The sequence below is a fragment of the Festucalex cinctus genome, chromosome 14, assembly GCF_051991245.1.
Source record: "Festucalex cinctus isolate MCC-2025b chromosome 14, RoL_Fcin_1.0, whole genome shotgun sequence".
In the NCBI taxonomy this organism is placed as follows: Eukaryota; Metazoa; Chordata; class Actinopteri; order Syngnathiformes; family Syngnathidae; genus Festucalex; species Festucalex cinctus.
Window position 1 is genome coordinate 12565820 of NC_135424.1, and position 21077 is coordinate 12586896.

The 21077-nt window shown below is 40.2% G+C and overlaps 1 protein-coding gene across 2 annotated transcripts in view; it reads left to right on the forward strand.

Annotated features, from left to right (window-relative positions):
- sorbs1 (sorbin and SH3 domain containing 1) overlaps positions 1–20245 on the forward strand; it is a 52754-nt gene extending 32509 nt beyond the window's left edge. For both annotated transcript variants that reach the window (XM_077496414.1, XM_077496413.1), the window contains exons 16-28: positions 2014–2192; positions 4497–5852; positions 7505–7569; positions 7717–7887; positions 8233–8279; positions 9324–9438; positions 9562–9687; positions 10994–11188; positions 11333–11803; positions 13007–13102; positions 13540–13727; positions 14804–14910; positions 15163–20245. In XM_077496414.1, coding sequence (XP_077352540.1) covers positions 2014–2192; positions 4497–5852; positions 7505–7569; positions 7717–7887; positions 8233–8279; positions 9324–9438; positions 9562–9687; positions 10994–11188; positions 11333–11803; positions 13007–13102; positions 13540–13727; positions 14804–14910; positions 15163–15230 — 3184 coding nt within the window. In that variant the 3' untranslated portion in view covers positions 15231–20245. The remainder of the gene's footprint in view (positions 1–2013; positions 2193–4496; positions 5853–7504; positions 7570–7716; positions 7888–8232; positions 8280–9323; positions 9439–9561; positions 9688–10993; positions 11189–11332; positions 11804–13006; positions 13103–13539; positions 13728–14803; positions 14911–15162) is intronic.
- The last annotated feature ends 832 nt before the right edge of the window (positions 20246–21077 follow it).

The following is a 21077-nucleotide window of genomic DNA, read 5'->3' on the forward strand; positions in this document are numbered from 1 at the left end:
TCTTCAAAGGCGCATACTGTGTTTAGAGAAGGGTGTTTTCTACTTTGGGGTCTGTTTGAAACAAGATGTTTGGTAGAGTTCGTATGAATGTCGAAAGGCGGAGAGACAGGTGAGCTCTCAAAAAAAGTAATTTAATGTGAACGAAAAGGCGAACAAGGTACTGTACTTGGGTTATTCAAAAATAAAAGTCCAAAATAACACAGGTTTAATCTATCAGAAACAAGGAAAAAGATTTGACTTGGAAAATGTTGAGACCCCAAACAAATAGCAACAGGACTTGACAAGGACAATGAACTAACTGAAAGAAGGCAGGGAACAAAATACAAACAAACTAACGAGACAATGAAAACACCTGGACAAGAAGGGACCTCTTTGACAATAAATCTTCATGAGACACTGACATAAGTAACAAAAGGAAAATGTGATAACTCAAATCTAACCAAAACCAAAATCTGCAAAACTCAGAACTTGTCGATGTTTATAGAATGTAACGTGATGATTGTATTTATTTGAAAAGGCAAAACGTATCTGTATAATGACATGAATGATGAATGTAGTTTCTGTATGGGGCATTTATGTTAATAGGAAGTCAAGTCAAACATTTCTGTACAATGATATGTTATATGGACCCCCGTTAGTCTAAACGCGGTATTCTAATTAAAACTATGAATATGAATTAAGGAGCAAAATCGATCGTTTTCTATCGAGCGCAGGGGGCAGCCATTTTGCCATTTGCTGTCCACTGAAAATTACATTACAGTAGCTCAGGCCTAATGTAGTGACCAATCACAGTTCACCTGTTTCCTGGTTTTGGTCATGTGATGTTCAAAACCTGATCCCTGATTTGTCCTTTCCTGAGCAACTGTGATGTCATTTTCAGTCAATAGCAAGTGTCAGTACAAAGCAAAATGGGTGCCGCGAGATGGCTAAAAATGGGTGTATTTTTCTGCTTAATTCATGTTCCACAAACACAATATTAATCAGAATGCTTTGTTTTGACTAGCATGGGCGCATACAACATATTCTTTTAAAGAACATTTTTAGGTTGATTTTCCCTGCTTCTGTAATGTATAAACTACTAAAATTAGCTTTGGTCCTAGCATTGGTTCAAATCAAACTGTTGACAGTAAATTGTGAATTCATCCCTACATCCAAAGTGAAAAAGAAGCGCTTAGTTCACTGTTTTGGTCTCGATTTTGCCAGAAACTCCTCAAGAAGTTATCTTGGATCTCGCATTGCTTCTGAACTTCAGCCACAGCAATCCTTACTTAGAGCCAACATGATTTTATTGGCTAGCTGCAGGCGGGAGTTCACATTTTTCCAGCAGCTATGAAAGAGCTTCTTGTCAAGGTAGTGAACAAGCAGCGTAAAGAATCCATGCATGTGGCCAAGCTTGTAAAACTTTGAGATGGTGGATGTGAAAGCCAGGTGAGCAATAGGCCAAGGGCAGGTTTCGAATATGGATGGGCGAGTACTGATGAAGAAAAATGCTACATTGGAATGTATAGGTTTCTTTTTTCTTTTTTTTAATTATCTGTCTTTCTTTGGGGGTGATTTTGTCAAAAACACGAGTGCAGAATAGTGTTTCGAATGTTTGTTTGCTGTTGATGATCTCAAAGGTTCTGCCAGTTTAATGACCACGTCTGTCTTGAAATAGAGCAGCATGACGAGCGTCACGTGAGCAGGAGAATGAGAGTGAGCATGAGACATCTTGCAAGTGTAAGGAATGATACGCTATGAGAATATTTATGGACATCTGTGCTACTGGCGTCCACGGAATGCCAAAATATCTGTGCTTGTGAGCGCTTTCTCTCACAGAGCTACCTCTAAATTATGCACCTCAAGTTCCTCTCATTATTTTGACTCTCGCAAGTCTCCCAAGACAGGAATAACCTCAAGACATCCTAAATAAGAACCATATGCAAGCCCATAGCCAAATGAGTGTCTTTGGTTTATCACCAAAATACACTCCTCTTGAATTAATTAATTTGCTGTCTGCGTTCCGCTGTCTAGCTCCTCAAGCAAGTCTGGACACAGTGAGGTGGAGAAGGATGGAGGATCGTCAGAAAATGAGCCTTTGGCTCACGAAAGTGACCGTCAAGTTTACAAGACTGTTTTGGAAGGCGGCGACATTCCCTTACAAGGTCTACGAGCCCTAAACAAGCGCCATGGCAGCTCATCCTCCTCGAAAGGTATATACCAGCTAATTAATGGACTCAAGTTTGTATGGATGCACATGCACGTCAGAATTAGACAGCACCATAAGTCAAACAATGAGCTATAAAAGCATTGATGATCAACATATGTTTCCGTTCCGCTGGAGTCCGCACATCTTTGCTCCCAAGCTTCACAGCTTTAGCCAATCACCCCCACAGCATTCATCCCCAGTCACTTATGATTTATTACCAATGACATGGATAATAACATTACCGGACATCTGCGTTGGAAAACTTGAGAAGCAAGTGAGGTTGTATTTCTAAGTCTTATGGACGCTAACCTTGGGGAGTTTTTTTCCCCTTCTTGCTCCAGTCGCTAGGCAGGTTTCGATAGGGCAGGACTTGAGTGTGTTCCGTCGACATAGAACAGAGAGCCAGGGAGGGGAAGGATGAGAAGGGGATGAGTGAGATAAACAAGAGCTGTGCTCTTCAAAAGCAGGCAGTGCGGGGGGGAGATAAACAAGGGGGACGGAGAGGGCGGGCAGGCCGGAGGAAGTCAGCTGTCAGTGTGAGGTCAGCGGCAGGAATGTCTGAGCACATGGCCGCAGAGTCAAACACGGTGGGAGGAGACAAGATGGAATGCAAGGAAGCGAGGGAATGGGCGGAGCAGGCGCATGATTCAGCACATGTCGCGTCACACTGTGGCACACAGTTTACTTGTTTCTACGTTACATGTAAACAAGAGTGATCTGTGAGCAAAGGCTTATCCTATGAACTTCAGGATTGGAACTCAAGCACTGTATTTTAATTATCCATAATGTTAAATCACCATCATTGTTTTAAATTGTCTAGTTGAGTGGGAAAAAAATAGTGGCTCTCCATGTACCATCATAATGACTACAATTAAAATATAATCAAGTCGTACACTCCAGTGTTCATCAACAAGACAGTTCAATTAAAATGTATCTCACATAAAAGTTCAATTAAGATTGTACCTAAACGTACTTATTGTCTCTAGAAAGTAAATACTACTTAGCAAATGTATTTAACTGAGTTAAAACTAAAAACATAGTTCCAACTATTTTATTATACGACGTACTGTTTCGCATATCACTAGAGGGAGCCATTAGTGGTTTGAGAAGTACTTCCTTTGCCTAGTTTCATTTATTGAATGAGCTATCTAAAAAGCTACCAATAAATATATATACATTTCATTATTTTTAGTGTAACTTTTTCATTGTTGTAATTACTAGGGTTGTTCAATACTACTTTTTTTTCAGACCAATACTGGTACAATTACTCAATACAAATGAGTAGATATTTATGCAATGCGAAGTATACCACTAATACTACAGGAATTGTACAGGAATGATCAAATTTAATGGAGACATCGTTGGAAGAATAGCAACCTGTTTATTATGCAAAATATGAAGAGATTCGTGTTCCAGCGTTCGCAGTCAATTCAGAGGCACGCGCTCTAAATGCATTTGCTACCCTAGTCAAATGACAAACACACGGTTCAATATCTCCAACCAGACGTCCGACCTTTACCATTCGACTCACTATTGAATGAATGTACCAAAACTACCACATGCTCATGAAAGAAAGACTTCCTCTATCATCGTGTTTCAAAGAACAGAGCCTCCTCATTCTCCTTTGTCAAGGCATTTTTATTAATTTGACACATGCTTTAGTTTATAATATCAAGCGGATTTCTCCCATGTGTGCTTATGAGTGCAGCAGATGGAGCAGCACTTATGCTGCAAACGAGTGTCACAGCATGTGAATGTGTCATTTCCTGCTTCCATCTGGATCCCTATGGGTAGTTCCAGAAAGCTAGCAAGTATTATTACGCAGCATGTTAAAACTCCAACAAATATGATGTCCCAAAACAACTCATCGCAATACGAATATGTGGGGCATGCACAGCGGTTGATAACTGCATCATAGATATAAATAGGTAAAAACATAATCATTTTTTAATATTCTTTTGAATGTTTTGATGCTGCAGTCAGAGTTCAGATTCCTCCAACATGACATAACATTTCACTGCATATTGCTATTAACACTTTGTTTCATTTTTATGTTCTCCTTCAACAATGTTTACGTCAATTCTATTAGCATTTCACGGAGCACAATTCTTCATCTTACACTGTGCTGTTTCTATTATAGTCGTCTATAACTTGATGGACATTGCATCAAGTCTGCCCTGTAGCCTCGTGTAATTCAATTGCTTTACACTAGAAATGTGGCTAACTCTGTTTTAGCGTGTTTGTGTGTGACCCTGTGACCATTGTAATCTAATATGCTGTTTATTCTGTTGTCCTGCATGCTTGCCAGTGGATTATAAAGGTGGGAATGGCTGTATAGATTCACCCTGCTCCTCTAAAAATAGTCGATCGGTTCTTGCCAGTAATGCAATAGCTAACCAATGTAAGAATAAGAAGCCTCTTTCTGCTGCCAAAGCCTGCATCCCCCAAATCCTGCCGTCCAAATTCAAGCCCAAGCTGCTGCCCCCTGGTGGCGACATCCAGGAAAGCAGCGCTCGACCCGTGAGGCAAGCAAAGGCGCACAGCTGCGAGGATCTGTACACGAGCACGGGCGATGGCGTCGGGGAGGTTTGTCAGTATTCGGACTCGTGTGCTGAAATTTCCCCCGCAATGAGGAGGACCACGTCCGAGTTTTCCAGCCTGTACCGGGTCATGCATCACATCCAGCGGCCCAGCTCGGTGGGCTGCAGCCCCCAAGGTAGCGTCCGCAGCCTGGCTTATCTCTTTGAAGGGGCAAAAGCGAACAAACTAGAAGCCGGAGACGGGGGTAACATTCCACGGGACGCTGTTTTGTCACGGGTCACTGAGTTTGAAATGTACATTCAACAGTCCGGCCTGACGCCCAGTCGTTCCTCCTCCTTGCCCGCGCTGAACTCCAGCTGCAGCCGTAGCCCAGAACGCACTGCCGCTCTCTACTTGCCTTCTGCCGTGTCCGCTGAGAGTGTTTTGGTGGTCGACAACGCTCAGACAGATGCCCGCTCCCCTGTGGAGCCAGGTGCGAAGGACGCAGACGAGTCCTTGTCAGCAGGCGATAAAACTGCGGAGGAGGCGTCCTCTCCGTCGGAGGATGGAGGTCAGGTTAGAGTCGATCCTGAACTTGTGCAGAGCTCCGCGGAGCAGATCCAGTCTGCTCCAAGTGGAGCAAAGAACCCCACCACCTTGCCTCCAATGTCTTTCCCGCTACACCACCACCACCACTTGCACCATCTGAACCACCAACATTTCCCCCTTAAACCCACCAAATGCAAAGGCTCCTGTCCAGCTTCCTACACCCGCTTCACTACTATCCTCAGGCATGAGAGACAGCAGGCCACAGCCCAGCAAGAGAAATCAGCACCACCGGAGAAGAAGACCATGCTCCCCGGGAATCTCTTGCTCATGGGCCCCGCCCCTTTCCGATTACGCAAGAGCCTCCACTCCCAACAGCCTCGCAGGATGCTTTCCGCCACTAAAGTGATAGCGGCCACTCAGAGGCCCCACAGCACATCACCTGAACTCAAACCTCTCATACCTCAGCGTCTGTCCTCCTTGGAGGTGGTGGACAGGCTGAGTAACGGAGAGGGAGACAACTCTGAGCAGCTGAGTAATGGACAGGGCTTGGACGCCAACGGGAACCTTCTGCGGCCGCTGGCAGCTCACCACAGAGGTGGCTATCTCCATTCCATCACAACTGTCATCCTCCTCTCTTCTTCTGCGCTCACTCATTCAGCTCGACTCTTCACCTTGTCTCCCGTTTCAACGCACCGCCATTCATTTTTGTTCTGTGTGCTGTTTTTACAACGTGACCGTGAAGACTCCATGACATTTTGCGTGTGGTGTTTGATGCTCTTTGATTGAAATGTGAATGGCTATGATTCCATTTACATACAAGAGTGACTGTAGGAGGTTCAGGCAGCTTTTTAATTACGTGTCATCAAACTCTTGGTGACTGACATCAGATATGAGTCTCACAAAAAGCAGTATCACCATCTGCTTTGTTTTGCCGTATATAAGCTGGTACCTGCTTAGGGTTCAAGGTAAATAAGGAATAGAATATAAATGTCTTTGTGAACCTTGCTTTTTGGAGTGTAGGTACACCAGTAAATGAAATAACCCACAAAACAACCCACAAAAATTGGGTTGTTCTATGTGTAATTCATTTAACCCAAAAAGTTGTCAGCCCCTTTTTGACCCAATCTGGGTTATTTATTTATTTTTTTTAAATCAACTGTTTTTAGAGTGAAGGTACTGGAATAAATTGAATAACCTACAAAACAACCCAACAACAAAAATTAGGTTGATTTGTGCATTATTCATTTTGACCCAACAGTAATGAATAGCCACAAAACAAACCTTTTTTGGGGGGGGGTTACCAGTAATTTGTGGGTTATTCATTTTGGCCCAACTTTTTGGGTTAAATGAATAACCCACAAAGCAACCCAATTAATTGAGTGGGTTATTAAATTAATAACCCATTTTTGAGGGCTGTTTTGTGACCCAACGTTTTGGGTTAAATCAGGGATGGGCAATCTCGGTCCTAACTACAACATTCGATTACTACATTTGATTGCAGCACTTTCACACTAATGGTCAAAAAGGGACCAGCACAAATTTTTGGGTTATTCATTTATTGGGTTATCATTACGTGGGCAATCTCGGTCCTCGAGGGTCGGAGTCCTGCAGGTTTTGGATGTTTCCCTTCTCCAACACAGCTGATATACAATCTGCTCATCAGCAAGCTCTGCACAAGACTGATATCGATCAGCTCATGTTGGAAGAGGGAAACCTCCTAAACCTGCAGTACTCCGGCCCTCGAGGACCGACATTGCCCACCCCTGGAATGAATAACCCAAAAATTTGTGCCGGTCCCTTTTTGACCACACTATTTTTAGTGTGAAAGTGCTGCAATCAAATGTAGTAATCGAATGTTGTAGTTACAAGGGCCAAAATTATTGTGTAGAGGCTTGTAGATCAATACCATCAATAATAGCACAAGCTAGTAGCATTTTGGCTAAGACATGTTGGGTTTCTTATTTTTGTTTCCTGAATCTCTTAAGTTTCTTCATGAACACATTTGACCATTCTGTGTTCATTCCTTTTCTCCTTTGTGCATGCTGAATGAGGTTTGGCATGTGCCGGTTTTGGTTTTGTGTGAGAGGAATTATGTTGGTTTATGCTTATGTTTTGATTTTACTCATTGGAATCAGAGATTTGACTGCAATATCATCTTAAGTCCGCAATGCGTTATTCTTCCATTGTGCTTGTCGCTAAGTAGCAAATTCCTCACTGTTTCAATCCCTTTTCTTTCTTTGTGTTAAGACTCATCACCAGCACATGGAGAGAGCCAGGATGAAGTGCTGAGGAGGCGTCATGGCGACAAAGAGGTATTCCATTTGTTTCATTTTTTACATTTATACACCTCATTGGCTATTTAATGATGAAAGGGTTAGTAACAACAACTCCATTACTGTGCCAAAGTTAAAGTAGTGCCTTATCTAGAGAGAAAACAGTCCAGTCTGTTTCCTTGGCAGAAAATGTTGGAGGAGCAGCGGCGGCTCAAGCGGGAACAGGAAGAGGCTGACATAGCGTCAAGGCGGCACACTGGCATCGTCCCAACACATCACCAGTTCATCACCAATGAGCGCTTTGGAGACCTGCTCAACATCACAGATAACACAGAGAAACGGAAATCGGGCATCGAGGTACAAATACAGGCCGTCTGTTTCAAACAGGAAAAACACAGCAGCTGCTTTGTTATGAGTCAGGCTTGAGCAGGAACGGGGAGGGCTTCTGCTTCACAGAAAAATTAAATATTTGTCTCTTTGCGCAAGGTACATTAAGTGATGAAATGAAATGAAATGCGGCTCACCATTAAGGCAGAATAAGGACATACATCCACTTCTGAAACGAGACAAAAAATATGCTATGAAATGTCTATGATTCCATGTGGTATTTTGATGAAAGAATGCCACAAATGTGTTTAGTTTGAATTGTGGATGTCTCCTTTCAACATAAGTAATTAAAGTGTCTTTCTTCTTTCTACACAGAGAACTCCAGCTATGGCACGCTTTGACTTCAGAGCGGAAACTCTAAAGTAAGCGTACATAATGCACACAATTCTCAATTACAATGCATGTGAAGGGTAAAGACGATAACTCAAGACTCATTACCGGACAGTATTTTTCCAGTACAGCACATCAGAGTCTATGGCCTCATAATGTTTAATTGAGCTTGGAGTCAATATCCCAATAAAATGTCTTGAGTGATATATCTCAAAGAGACGCTGTATCAAATTATCATAATGCATTCACTTGATGTAGACGTTTATAGGAGTCATGGGTGGTGTTAGTGTTAGTAGATTCTAGGGAAATATATTGGTAAGCTTGGTAAATTCCGATAATGTTATTCCACAGAATCACACAAAAAAATATTTTGAAATATTTTTTTTATTTTTTAAAATTAATATTAATTTAAATAGTCTTTTTGTTTTTGTAAAATCTTGTCTCGGCTAATCTGTCATGTGAGAAAGCGAGTGCAACATGCACAAACATGACATGGGACAGACAGGAGTTGGAGTCACGGTGAAAGGTTAAAAAAAAAAAGAAAAAAAAGTAATTTATAGTTATAACATTAATCCAAGGGCTATAACTTTCCAACAATAATGTTAATCCGACCGCTAACTAATGCTGGCTAATTTATTAGCTCGTAGTATGGGCCACATAGCCACTTGGTGATATACTGTAATTGTGTGTCAAGTTGTTTTTCATCAAAAAGATGAGAGTAAATTTTATGTGAAATAGATTTACATCCGAAACATAATCTGCTGACAAAACAAATAAAATAAAAAATACAGGGGTCAAATGATTATCCTGACAAAAACTACACTAAATCATTGACAGTTTTTGTTGACTAAAACGTGACAAATGAAATTATGTTTTCTTAGACTAAAACAAAGACTAAAATCTTAGATTTATAGTCGACTAAAAATTGAGGTTGACTAACTTGATGAAAACTAACAAGCGTGATTGAAACTCGACTCAATTGGTGGATAAAATTAACACTACATTTAAATTATTATTTTTGTCAAATATAATGTCTGCCATTTTATGACATTAAATATCTCTGGAACATGTTTTAGGGAATTGCCATTTCAGAAGGGAGACATTGTGTACATCATTAGACAAGTTGATCAGAACTGGTACGAAGGGGAGCATCATGGAAGAGTTGGCATTTTCCCTCGAAGCTACGTTGAGGTACTGTGACTCACAACAACTACCGTTATTTTAATTTGTCTTTTGAGAACTTTTTTGTACTCCACGCTATAAAGTGTTTTTCTTGCTCACTTCGATTTGTGATGTCTTTCCTTAATTGCACAGCTCCTTCCCCCCACAGAAAAAGCCCAGCCTAAGAAAAGTGTCCCAGTGCAGGTGCTGGAGTACGGTGATGCTATTGCCCGCTTTAACTTCACAGGAGACACAGTGGTGGAGATGTCTTTCAGAAAGGTATGATGAAGTATAAAACATGTGGAAACACTAACTTGCATTACACAAAATCCAAATGAATTTGATGGAATTCTGTAGAGAAGCGGTGCCCAAACGTTTTTTATCTGTGGGCCGCTTACAGAAAAATGGAAGGATCAACATATCTCTTGTGGCCGTTTTACGATCGAGAACTAGAAATGTATAAATTTTCTAATTATTTTGGTACGACATAGTAGCTTTGTTTTTAAGGTTAAAAGCAAATATTCTCGGGATTTTTTTAGATTTTTGGGGTAGTGTAGGCCCTTATTCCCGCTAGACCAGAACCACCCCTGCAATGAACAGCAACCAAATCCAATCTCCACATTCAGAACCACAAGATGAAACTATAAGTAAGCAGATCATTTTTAAAGGGACAGCAACATGAAAAATCAACTTTTTGGAGCTTTTACCCATGTTAAAATGCTAATTCCTCACCAAAAACACGACAGCAGTGGTGTTTTCCTCCATTCACCCCTCTCTGGGAAACTCTAGGTTATTCTGCTCTCCAAGCACCAGACCCTCCCAACCTGAGAAAACGAGCAAGTGCTCCCTTTATGACATCATAAGGTGCGGACCCACCCCCGCACTGTCTCTGCGGACTAAACGCACACCCTCTTTCTCTGAGACCTCCTTGGGATAGTGACAAAAGTAGTCTTTATCAGTAAACATTCTGTCCAAATGAATTCAATTTAATCAATTATTCTTCATCTTTGCAATGCCAAAATGCAATGACAATTGGCTGTCTTAAAATCCCAGCTGGCTGACACTTGTGCTGAGGAAGTACGTAATGACCCATCATGGTTCTGTTTACTGACTAAACCCGGAAAAGCCATGATTGGCCCTTACCTACTTCCTCAGCACAGGTGATGTCATCATCAGTCAACAGCAAGTAGAAAAATTACTTTTTAAGGGTATTAATTGTACATTAAAAAAAATAATGACGTTATCAACATCATTTTAGACAAAATATTAACTTTTCACTGCTGAAAATTGTTCAATGAGTCAAGTATCCCTTTAACTTTTGGAAGGGCTTAAAATACCATGGTGTAATCCCTTTAAAACAGTTACTTGAGAATCATTAATGTTCATATATCAGACTTTGACAACAGAGCAAAAAGTTGAAGAAACAATGTTTACTTTGGATTATCTTGAGTCATCTCAGTGTTTTGAATGGAAATTGTGTTAATCATAAATAGTTTATTTTTATCTTTGGCGGGCTGCAAATGGCCCTCAGGCCATATTTAGGACGCGTTTTACATGATGATTTGCACCTCAAAACTGTGCGCAGGGCGAAAGGATCACGCTGATTCGGAGAGTGGACGAGAACTGGTATGAAGGCAAAATCTCCGGCACGAACCGCCAAGGCATCTTCCCCGTCACGTATGTGGAAGTGCACAAACGGCCACGTGTGAAAAACGGCTTGGATTACCCCGACCCGCCTCTCTGCTCCTCGCCGCAGCGCAGCACCAACGCCTCCCCGCAGGTACGGACCCACACCATGACGACTGAAGTTCACAATATCTTCAACTTGACACTCAACTTTTTATTTTCATTCTTCTTTCTTGTCAAGTTGTCTCATCTTTTTTTTTTTCATTTTCTTCCTCTCACTCGCCTCTTCTCTAAAAAGTTATATCGTAACCGCCTGACCACCTCGCCCCTGCCACTCCCTCGCTCTCCCTGCCGCTCTGTTTCCCCCGAAGTCCACGCCGTCTCCTCCGAGTGGATCTCTCTGACCGTGGGAGGCGGAAGCCCACCTGCCGCCCCGACCCCTCCCTTGCCCCCTCTGCCCACCGTGTCTTACCGCTGCGGCGAATACCTGCCCCCTCCTTACTCCGCCAGCCCCGTGCCGCCCGTCACCGGCAGCCCATACTGCATCTCCCCCGTCACCTCGCCATCCGCCTCCCCTTTGCCCCCGCCGTACCCACCCAGGCCCAACTCGGCCACTCCTTTCCTCACTTTTACCCCTCCTCAGGGGGAGGGCTTCCTGCTCTCCCCGCCCTCGCCACATCTTAGCCCCAGTGGCGGGCCAGTGTTGGAGGGCTGGCTGAGGGCAGAGGGGGAAGGCGCAGAGGGGCACAGACAAACTAGCCCCGCAGAGGTACCTTCTGCATGGTGTGCCGTGATGTAGTTCAGGCTCACTCTGGGATCTTGTGACCCTTTGATTTGGTCTTTGCTGATGAAGTGCGGCTAACTTTGGTGTGTGGAAGACGTGCCTCACGAGTGTTGTGGCTTTTGGCGTAGATTAGAAACCTCATCACAACGCTGTTGTTTATAAATTTGCATGGTGTGTGCAACTAACATACAAGTTGTAGCAAGCTATAATGTAGGGCTGGGCAAAAAATGGAATTAATTTCACCTATCATAATTTAAAAATCGCATTGTTGAATTTTTGCTAAATCGTGGAATTTATTTATTTTTTAGTGATTTGGGTTTGTTTTGTTTTTTTTGTGTGTTTTTTTTTGTTTTAGATTTGGTTTTTGATTTAGTAATTGAGGTTATTTAGTATAAGTATACTGCATTGTTGCTTGAACATTTTGCACAGGAATTATTTTTGAATAAATTAAACCTTTTCAATAAATGTTTGATGAGTTTAATAGATTAAAATGGATTAAAATTGTAATCATCCTGAATTGCTAAAAAAAAATCAGAGATTTTATTTTTTGGCCATATCATCCAGCCCTACTATAGATGTACGGTAATCATTTCCTGTAAATGTAATAACGCCTAGATATGTGATAACATTTGCACTTAAAAACCCAATAAGAGTAAAAGTAGCAAAACCCAATAATGTAATCATTTAACCAATAATGTAAAAAAAATGTAAAAAATAAATAAATACATACATACATACATACATACATACATACATACATAAATAAATAGTGTTTTTACTAAAAATGTAATACATTGGGAATCTGATACATTTTCAGGTGGTTCTTTTTTTTTCCCCTTCAAAACAAACAAATAAATAATAATTTTGTGTTTTAATAATCTAAGACTGTTAATAAATTCACAGCCAAAATTGGAGTGTTAAATGGTGTTAAATGTTTAAAAGTTGATTTTATCCCCCAAACTGCACTGCCTGATTTAAATGGAGGCCAGTGTTGAAATTATTTGACAATTCATTTATTTAGTGTCCAACTCTGCAGAGAATTAATCAAACTAAGGATTAGGATGTAATGATTTAAAACCCTTTGAAACAGCTCTTCAAATTGTTTCAGCAGGTGGATGACGCGATCTACTGGGATTAAGCTTTTATTTTGAAAATTCCACGTGAGTGAGATGCCCTTTTGTCTTGCAGCTTGCGCGGAATGACATTGATCATCACGGACGGAACTCCAGAAGTCCTGTCATGCTGTTTGATATCCATGATAATAACAACGTCAACTCGTTTGCGGTAAGTACATGTTTTATTTGAATTCTGTCTCATTTAATGTTATTTTTATAAATGTTTAACTCATTGCCTGTAATCACCCACTGTGTGTTTTGAGTGTTCATTATTAATGGTCACTTTGCAACGTGACATTAAAATACAAAATTCAAGGGCTTGCATCTACATCTTTTTTTAATGCTGCATGCAATTAATATTCTCAAATAAAATACATGAACTAATATTTCATTTTTCCTGTACATGAACTCACGCTGGTGTCTTGCCTTTCCATGCTTTCCTTCCTGGTCTTCACCATCATCTGCTCCTCCTGCTTTTAACGGATTACTTCCTTTTCCTCCTTTCTACTTACTGGGCCTGCCTCGATTCTGCCCTCTCACTCTTTTAACTCCTTCCTTTACTTTCAACCTAAACCTCTGCTGGGACTCACCTGCTTCTACTGCTAGGAGGCAGTGTGTAATGAGATCTTGAATATAGCTGAGACCTCAGTGAGGTACTGCGGCACCTTGTCCCATCACCCTCTCAACGCACTTCATGGACTGCACTCCCACCCCAGTAAACAATCTCTCATCATTTCTCAGCAACCCCTGTCCCACAGCAGCAGCCCAGAGCCCAGCCGTCTCAACTGTGGAATGTAAGTAGGATCTACTAGCATGTACGTTTTCACATCCACAGCATATGGACACAATTATTGCGATATGTGGTCTTTACACATATAGGAAATGAACATGGAAGCATAAGGGCAATGTTTTAGGGTTATGCAACTCTTTTGCTTAGTATTGCACTCTAAAAATGGTTGGGCCAAAAATATCAAAAAGGACCGATCTACTATTTGACCCAACTTTCTGGGTTCACAAAACAACCCCAAACTTCTAAGAAGGTTGGGTAAATAAAGTATTTCATATACTGTATCCTATTGTGACCCACATATACACTCTAGACACAGTCAAAAATAACCAAATTTGGGTTAGTTTTGTGTTGTTTTGTGCAAATCAACCCAGAAGGTTGGGTAAAATTAAGCCAAGTAGTGAATCAGTACACTTTAACTCATTCAAACCCAAGGACAAAGTATTAAAAACGTATTTACACGTTTTTGGATTTAAATGAGTTAATAGTTTTTGAGGAACCCAAAGTGGAGTTGCAACGATTCATCAATTAAATGACAACTAATGAATTAGCAAATAATTATTTTTGAAAATCAATTGTTTTTTTTTAAATGGTTCATGCAATGTCTATAGTCCTCCATGAAAGTGGACTACTCAACTTTTTCACCTATTTTCTGCTATGGGACAGATCAAAACAGTAAATGAATCATAATTACTATAATCCTTATTTATTTTCTGCATTGTCAATTTGTAATAATGTCCTGATTTTGAATAAAGGAATGGAATTTTAAACATGTTTTTTATTAATTCATTTTTCTGATTCATCAATGAATCCAAAAGAGTTGATGGATTAATCTATTAAAATAATTGGAAGTTGCAGCCATATTCCAAAGCATACCACATCATGTGTGGTGGCAGTATAGCATAGGTGTTTATGGCTTATGCTTACTGGTATTTATTTTTGAAGTGACTCCTGATAGAAACAGCCATATAGTGTACAGTATGTCATTTGTTAATTGGTTTGACTTAATCTTCTTTGCTGCTCTCACATGTCCATCATGTCCGACCCGCAGTGTTTATCAGTGTCTCTTCTGCTCCGTTGCAGTTTCCAAGCTCTGTACAGTTATGCGCCGCAGAACGAAGACGAGCTCGAGCTGCAGGAGGGAGATCTCGTCAGCGTCATGGAAAAGTGTGATGACGGCTGGTTTGTTGGTATGTGGCGCACATTCCTGACAGCTGCAGTCAGTCTTACTATGTCACATAGTATGCGTCCATATCGGGATTCTCCTGAATGAGGTCTGCAAACGTATAATGTGCAAGCTCAGGATGCTGATCGTCATGTCATTGATGGGTCACTTCAAATAATTGAGGGAATAATCAAAAAAAAGAAGAAGACATTTTTCACTTGATATATTAATCCTTTTGATTAGCACACGTCTGATTCGGGTTTCTGTTTATTTCCAGGTACCTCAAAGAGGACTAATCAGTTTGGGACTTTCCCTGGGAATTACGTGAAGGAGGTGAAACTGTAAAGTGATGGAATCTCAACTGTAGCACTACAAGCATGGCTGTGGGTTAGAGTAGTCATTTTGGCAAAGTGATTGGTTCATTCTAAAAGAATGTAAAATTGCACAGCGAAGGTGGTTGCATACTCAATGCCCAAACCACAGCATGGTGTATACATGCATATTTTTACACACGTGCCGGTCTCCACATGAGTATATTCTCGGTGAAAATCTACCGTAAGTTTTTTTTTTTCTTCTTCTTTTTTTTTAGCTTACAGATACAAGCTTCCAATCTGTTCTTGTCATTTACACCACATGGGCCCTATTTTCATAGACAGATATTATATCGTAGACCACGCCATGTCTAGTTTTCTATCACACACCCCTGGCGACAGAAAGTAGGCTAGACTTTAGACAAAGTGAAACCGGGTCTAAGTTGTGGCGCAGGTTATTGCATTTTGTAATGGGGGGTTGGATGTCACACGCATGCGCACGATTGGGGGATAGATGCTGATATTTTTTCGAGAATCCAACTGGATGGGAGTCAACTTTAGCATTCATCATGGGATTGGAACGTGACAGGAGAGTGAAAATAAACTCCCTTGTCACTGTCTAGTCTCCAAGTGCCCACTTCGCAACAGCCAACTTATAAGATATCCTTACAGTTCCGTATAAACTTACTTTGCGTGCGCGGATTTCCTGCACGGACTCTAGTGAGTGCTTTAAACTTCCGCCATGTGGACCGTGTGCCTCTCCTGCACTGAATTTAAAGGGAATGACGGGAGCTGCTTCAATTGGCCGGGAATCAAGTCAGCTGTGTTCAGTCCCACAATGGTGCAAAAGGTGAATTTCTACAATGCCCGTCTACAAAATTTCCAAAAGAAAGAAAGAAAAAAACTATCAAAGTTAGACTGCACTCTGCACTAGTCATGAAAATAGGGCCCATATGTTTATATCAGTACACCAGATTATGAATGGAATAGGTTTTATTACTGGAACTGGATTTGTTTTTGTTTTTTTTAGCGCAGTCAGTCAGTGCCGTTACTGTAGGCAAGTTTAATGCAAACAATGTTTCACAACCTTTATCACCAATCGAGTGCATGCTTAGAAACGTTTTCCAAATGTGCAGTTGTCTTCTATTTTTCTTAGCCACTATGTCAAAACACAACTACAGCATATGTTTAGCAGTGAGAAATATCTCATAATAATGTAGGTAAACGATGTAAATAATGCAAATAATTTCAGACACTTAATTTATCATTTTATACCTCTTGTTTTCAAGCATTAGCATGTTTGCTCGTCACGTGATGCCTCCAAGGTAGGCGGCGGTAGGTAGACAACTCGCTTCCAGTGCAAACCACAGGACAGGCGTGGTCGCGTTTAACTTCCTGCTTGGTCATTTAGGGAAGTCCCACAAAATTAGCACAGGATTAGCCGTGAACCTTTTGAAGCCGACGGTGTATCTCAGAAAATAATCATTTGAAAGCAAGGTTGAGATTCAACACCCTCGTCGATGGGATCGCATGTTCCACTCGTGTAAATGTGTACAGCATCTTAAGAGGCCTTTGAAAGATGGATACATACTCTATATTTGTAACTCCCACCTATTAGTTTGCAAACGAAGAAATCCAAATCACATGGCAAGGCTGTCATCCAAAAGCCGGTGTATTGACTGTGATTTCCATTACAAACACCAAAGTCCTAACAATGTTGCCCAATTATGTCCTCAAATTCCTCAACCAAGCTGTATATTAATACTCACAGTCATTCTTAGTGCTTGTTGTTCCAGATGTATATATGACAGTTGAAAGAAATCTATCAATATTTATACTGTATGAGTGTTTATGAGTAAATATCTAATCGAGCATTGCCAGACTATCAGTAGCCCTTCAGTATTATACGGCGTATGGAAGCATCACAGCGTATTTAGCTACATTTGTGCAGTGATGAGTGTCACGCATTATGGTTCGATTGCATATTTCACAAGACCCTTGTAGCAATCTGCACTTTGTCCTCACTGATGTGTGCTTTTTCAGGCGAAAATCAAGTGTTTCTTCCTGACTGTCATCACAATGACTACAACATACTGTATTATGAGCGTGCCTGTTATAGCACTTAGAGAATGTTCTGGTATTTTGTCACCTCACTAAAGCATGTTTTATGCTCTGCTGGCCAAACCGTTTTATAAGTTCTCATGTAACTTGAGTTCCTCGTTAATGTTTTTTGTTTGTTGGGAGATGGCTGACCTTCAGGCAGTGTTCTCCTGTGACAGAACTATAGGAACCTGTCGGTGTAAAATAACTTTATATGGTGAGTCAACCCAAAAATTGTCTTTGCAGTAATATGATAGATGTGCCTGCTACTAGTCTAAAAATGGCATTCTGATCACAGGTTTTCTGCAAGTTATTAAAAAGCATGAAAAGTCATTAAATGGATTTTGCTAAAATTAAGACCTTAAGTGGCATTAAAAAGCATTCAATATGATGTCCACAGGCATTAAACACACAATTTATGTAAAAACCTCCATGCTTTATTTGACATACAAAAGCAGCTCGGATGGATGGATGGATGGATGGATCGATTGATCGATGGATGGATGGATCGATTGATCGATGGATCGATGGATCGATCGATCAATTTGTGGGGACTGTTGACTTGTAATTTACAATAAACAAAATGGCCGGAAGTCCATGAGTTGCTTCATGTTCCAAATACCAAGTGCTTTGAATTTAAAAAGGGAAGAAAAAAAAAGGCACCAATGTCCAACATGAAACACTAAAGCCAACTAGTAGGAGTGTCAAGAAAAAAAAAAAAAAAAACCTAATCACAAATCTATGACTAAAATGTTACACACTCCTTTTAACTGTCTAGTAGGGATGGATGAGTCCCGGTATCGGACCGATACCAGTCTTTTTTTCTTTTCTTTTTTTCAAGTACTCGAGTACTCGTGACGCCGACAAGTACAGGCGACCGATGCAGGGGGGCGATGAGTGAGTCCTCATTGCCTGTAGCTGGCGCTACCGTTCAACAGTTTAACACCATGGCAAATCATGAGGATCACTTCCTGTTTTGACAACAATGAACCAACGAGTATGTCTGTGTTTTTCACCAAAACTTCACCGGTTTGGAAATAATTCAAAACTGACGAGGACGAACCACACATTGCAGAATGTGAACTTTGCGGTACAAGACTCGCAAGAGGCAGAATGAAGAGTGCATCGTTCAATACTAGCAACTTGCTAAAACACCTCAAGGCTAAACATTTATTACAGGTGAATCCTAAACTAAAAGAGCATTTTTGTGTTTTAGTTTGAGCGTTAACACTATTGAAGAGTGACCGAGCTGTTTTTTGTCAAAATTAAAGGAAATATTTTTGTTTAAAAATATCTTTTTGTGATTTTTTTTTTTTTAATTTATCAAATGTACTTCTGGTATCGGCACTTGGTATCGGTGAGTACTGAAGGTCCGAGTATCGGTATCAGTCTGAAAAAAAAAAGTGGTATCGAACATCCCTATTGTCTAGTAGGGGTGTTAAAAAAAATCGATTCGGCGATATATCGCGATACTACATCGCGCGATTCTCGAATCGATTCAATAATCGGCAGAATCGATTTTTTTTTTTTTTTTTTTTTTTTAGGATTCACACCTTGAGCATGGAAGAATGTTATATGAACGGCACATTAAGCCTTAATATTTTTATTTTAATGCTGTTCATACATGAAACAGATTACAACCTCTATAAGACTGAAATTTAAGATAAATAAATAATACATTTTCATATAAATCTTACACTCTACAAGCTTACTGATAGTATTTTCTAAATTTGAATGGAAAAAAATCGCAACAATCGACTTATAAATTCGTATCGGGATTAATCGGTATCGAATCGTGACCATTCGTATCGGGATTAATCGGTATCGAATCGAATCGTGACCTGTGAATCGTGATACGAATCGAATCGTCAGGTACTAGGCAATTCACACCCCTATTGTCTAGTATATCTTTTAACTTCAAATAACTTTATGATTGACTTACTATGAAATTACTGTATCAATAACTAAAAGATTTGTATTTGGAAACCATATTTATCCACTTTTATGTTAACGAAAGTAGTAAAAACTTGCCAAATATATATATTTTTTGCACATTTATTTAGAACAGATATAATGCATTAAATTAGTTTTAAGTTGCATTAAAAAACATTAAATTAGATTTACTGATACCTGTAGAAACCCTGTGATTTATATTGCATTTGTCGGCCATTTTAAATAAACAGCAAGTGGCAAAATGGCCGCCCCTTGAAATGGATAAAAACGGGTGGATTTTGCTGCTTAACTCATATTCGACAAACACAATATTAATCAGAATACTGTGTTTAGACTAGTGGTTATTCTAAGGAATTTTTTTTGACTTGCGTTCCGCTTTAACACACAATAATTTGCTTGTGTCATAGCACATCGCAGGATGTATGAATGTACGATATTTGAATGTGATGCAGCGTATGCAAAATACGGTGTAAGGTCATCTTGAGTTAACACAGAACATAGGAAGGATTGTAAATATGTAAAATAAGAAAGACTGCATGTGATGAGAGCGTCACTGGCAGCATTTTATTTAACCTGAAGGATTTTGCCACAGTGTGGAACGTTACTGAGCACAGGAAAAGTTTGTTGCATAGGAACATGACGCTGCCATTTGTGAGCTCATAATGCCTTATGTTTGATGCAGAATTGTGCCTCATTTTCATTTGGGAGTATTTCTGAAATGTATCCGTGACATATTTCTGTTACCGTGCTTTGCCCATTCTCTGTGGTGGGAGGACATTCACAGAGATCCTGTCAATTACTCTGCAAGTATCGAATGTGTGACATCATGATTTCAACAATTATGTTACAGTTGAATTTGTTTGCGACACACCACCTGCGACAAGTTTGGTTTGTTTGCTTCAATTTGCAGTGTTTCATTGACGATATTAAAATAAAGATGCTATACACTGCTGTGACTTTGGTATTATGCAGTATTTAATAAACATTTTAAAACCATTGCATTCAGCAAAGAATTTTTGGATTGTCTGTAGGTCATTAACAGAAAACTCTGTAATCGTCAACATTTTAACCAGGCTTCTCTAATTGCTAAGCTACAGCTGCTATTTTAGGACTGACAGTAAATTTCAGTCCATCAACCAAGCTTCAAACCATCTAAATTACATTTTGCTACCAACATATTCCGCTTGACATTGTTATGTTACTATTTTCTCGCTCATGAGTACTATGTGCTTAGGTGGTAACTGCCCGACGCACTACGGACTCGTTTTTAGGGCCTCTTACCTGCCAGACATAAAATGGCACTCCAAAGGACCCGTTAGGTGTTTAATAACATGCCTGATGTAAACAACAAACTGCGCACTAACGCTTGCATAAACGTAAATGTATATTTACTTGCTTACTGCAGGATAAAAAGAGTGTCGCAGTCACGGTATTGAAGTGATTTTATTTTCTATACGATTTTCTATTCTTAGAACTGTACCACGGACGACTCATGAGGTCCTTGGGACTACCTGGTGCCCATTGGGTCCATGTTGGTGATCCCTATATTAACTTTTGTTTAAAAATGTCAGATTAATGTTTGTTTGTTTGTTTGTTTTATTCAGTATATACAAGACACGTTCCAAGTTCACATCACCAGAGTGTAGTACTTTCACATTTGCTAATAAACACACACACAAAAAGGTCTCATTCAGCACACAGAAGCTTTCTCACTCCACTTGAACAGCAATCCTGGAAGGAATTCAAGATTCGGGAGCGGCACATTCCACATCCTGGGATTAAAGCTCTACCATAAATGGTAAACTTGCATGTAACAGGCAGGAGTGAC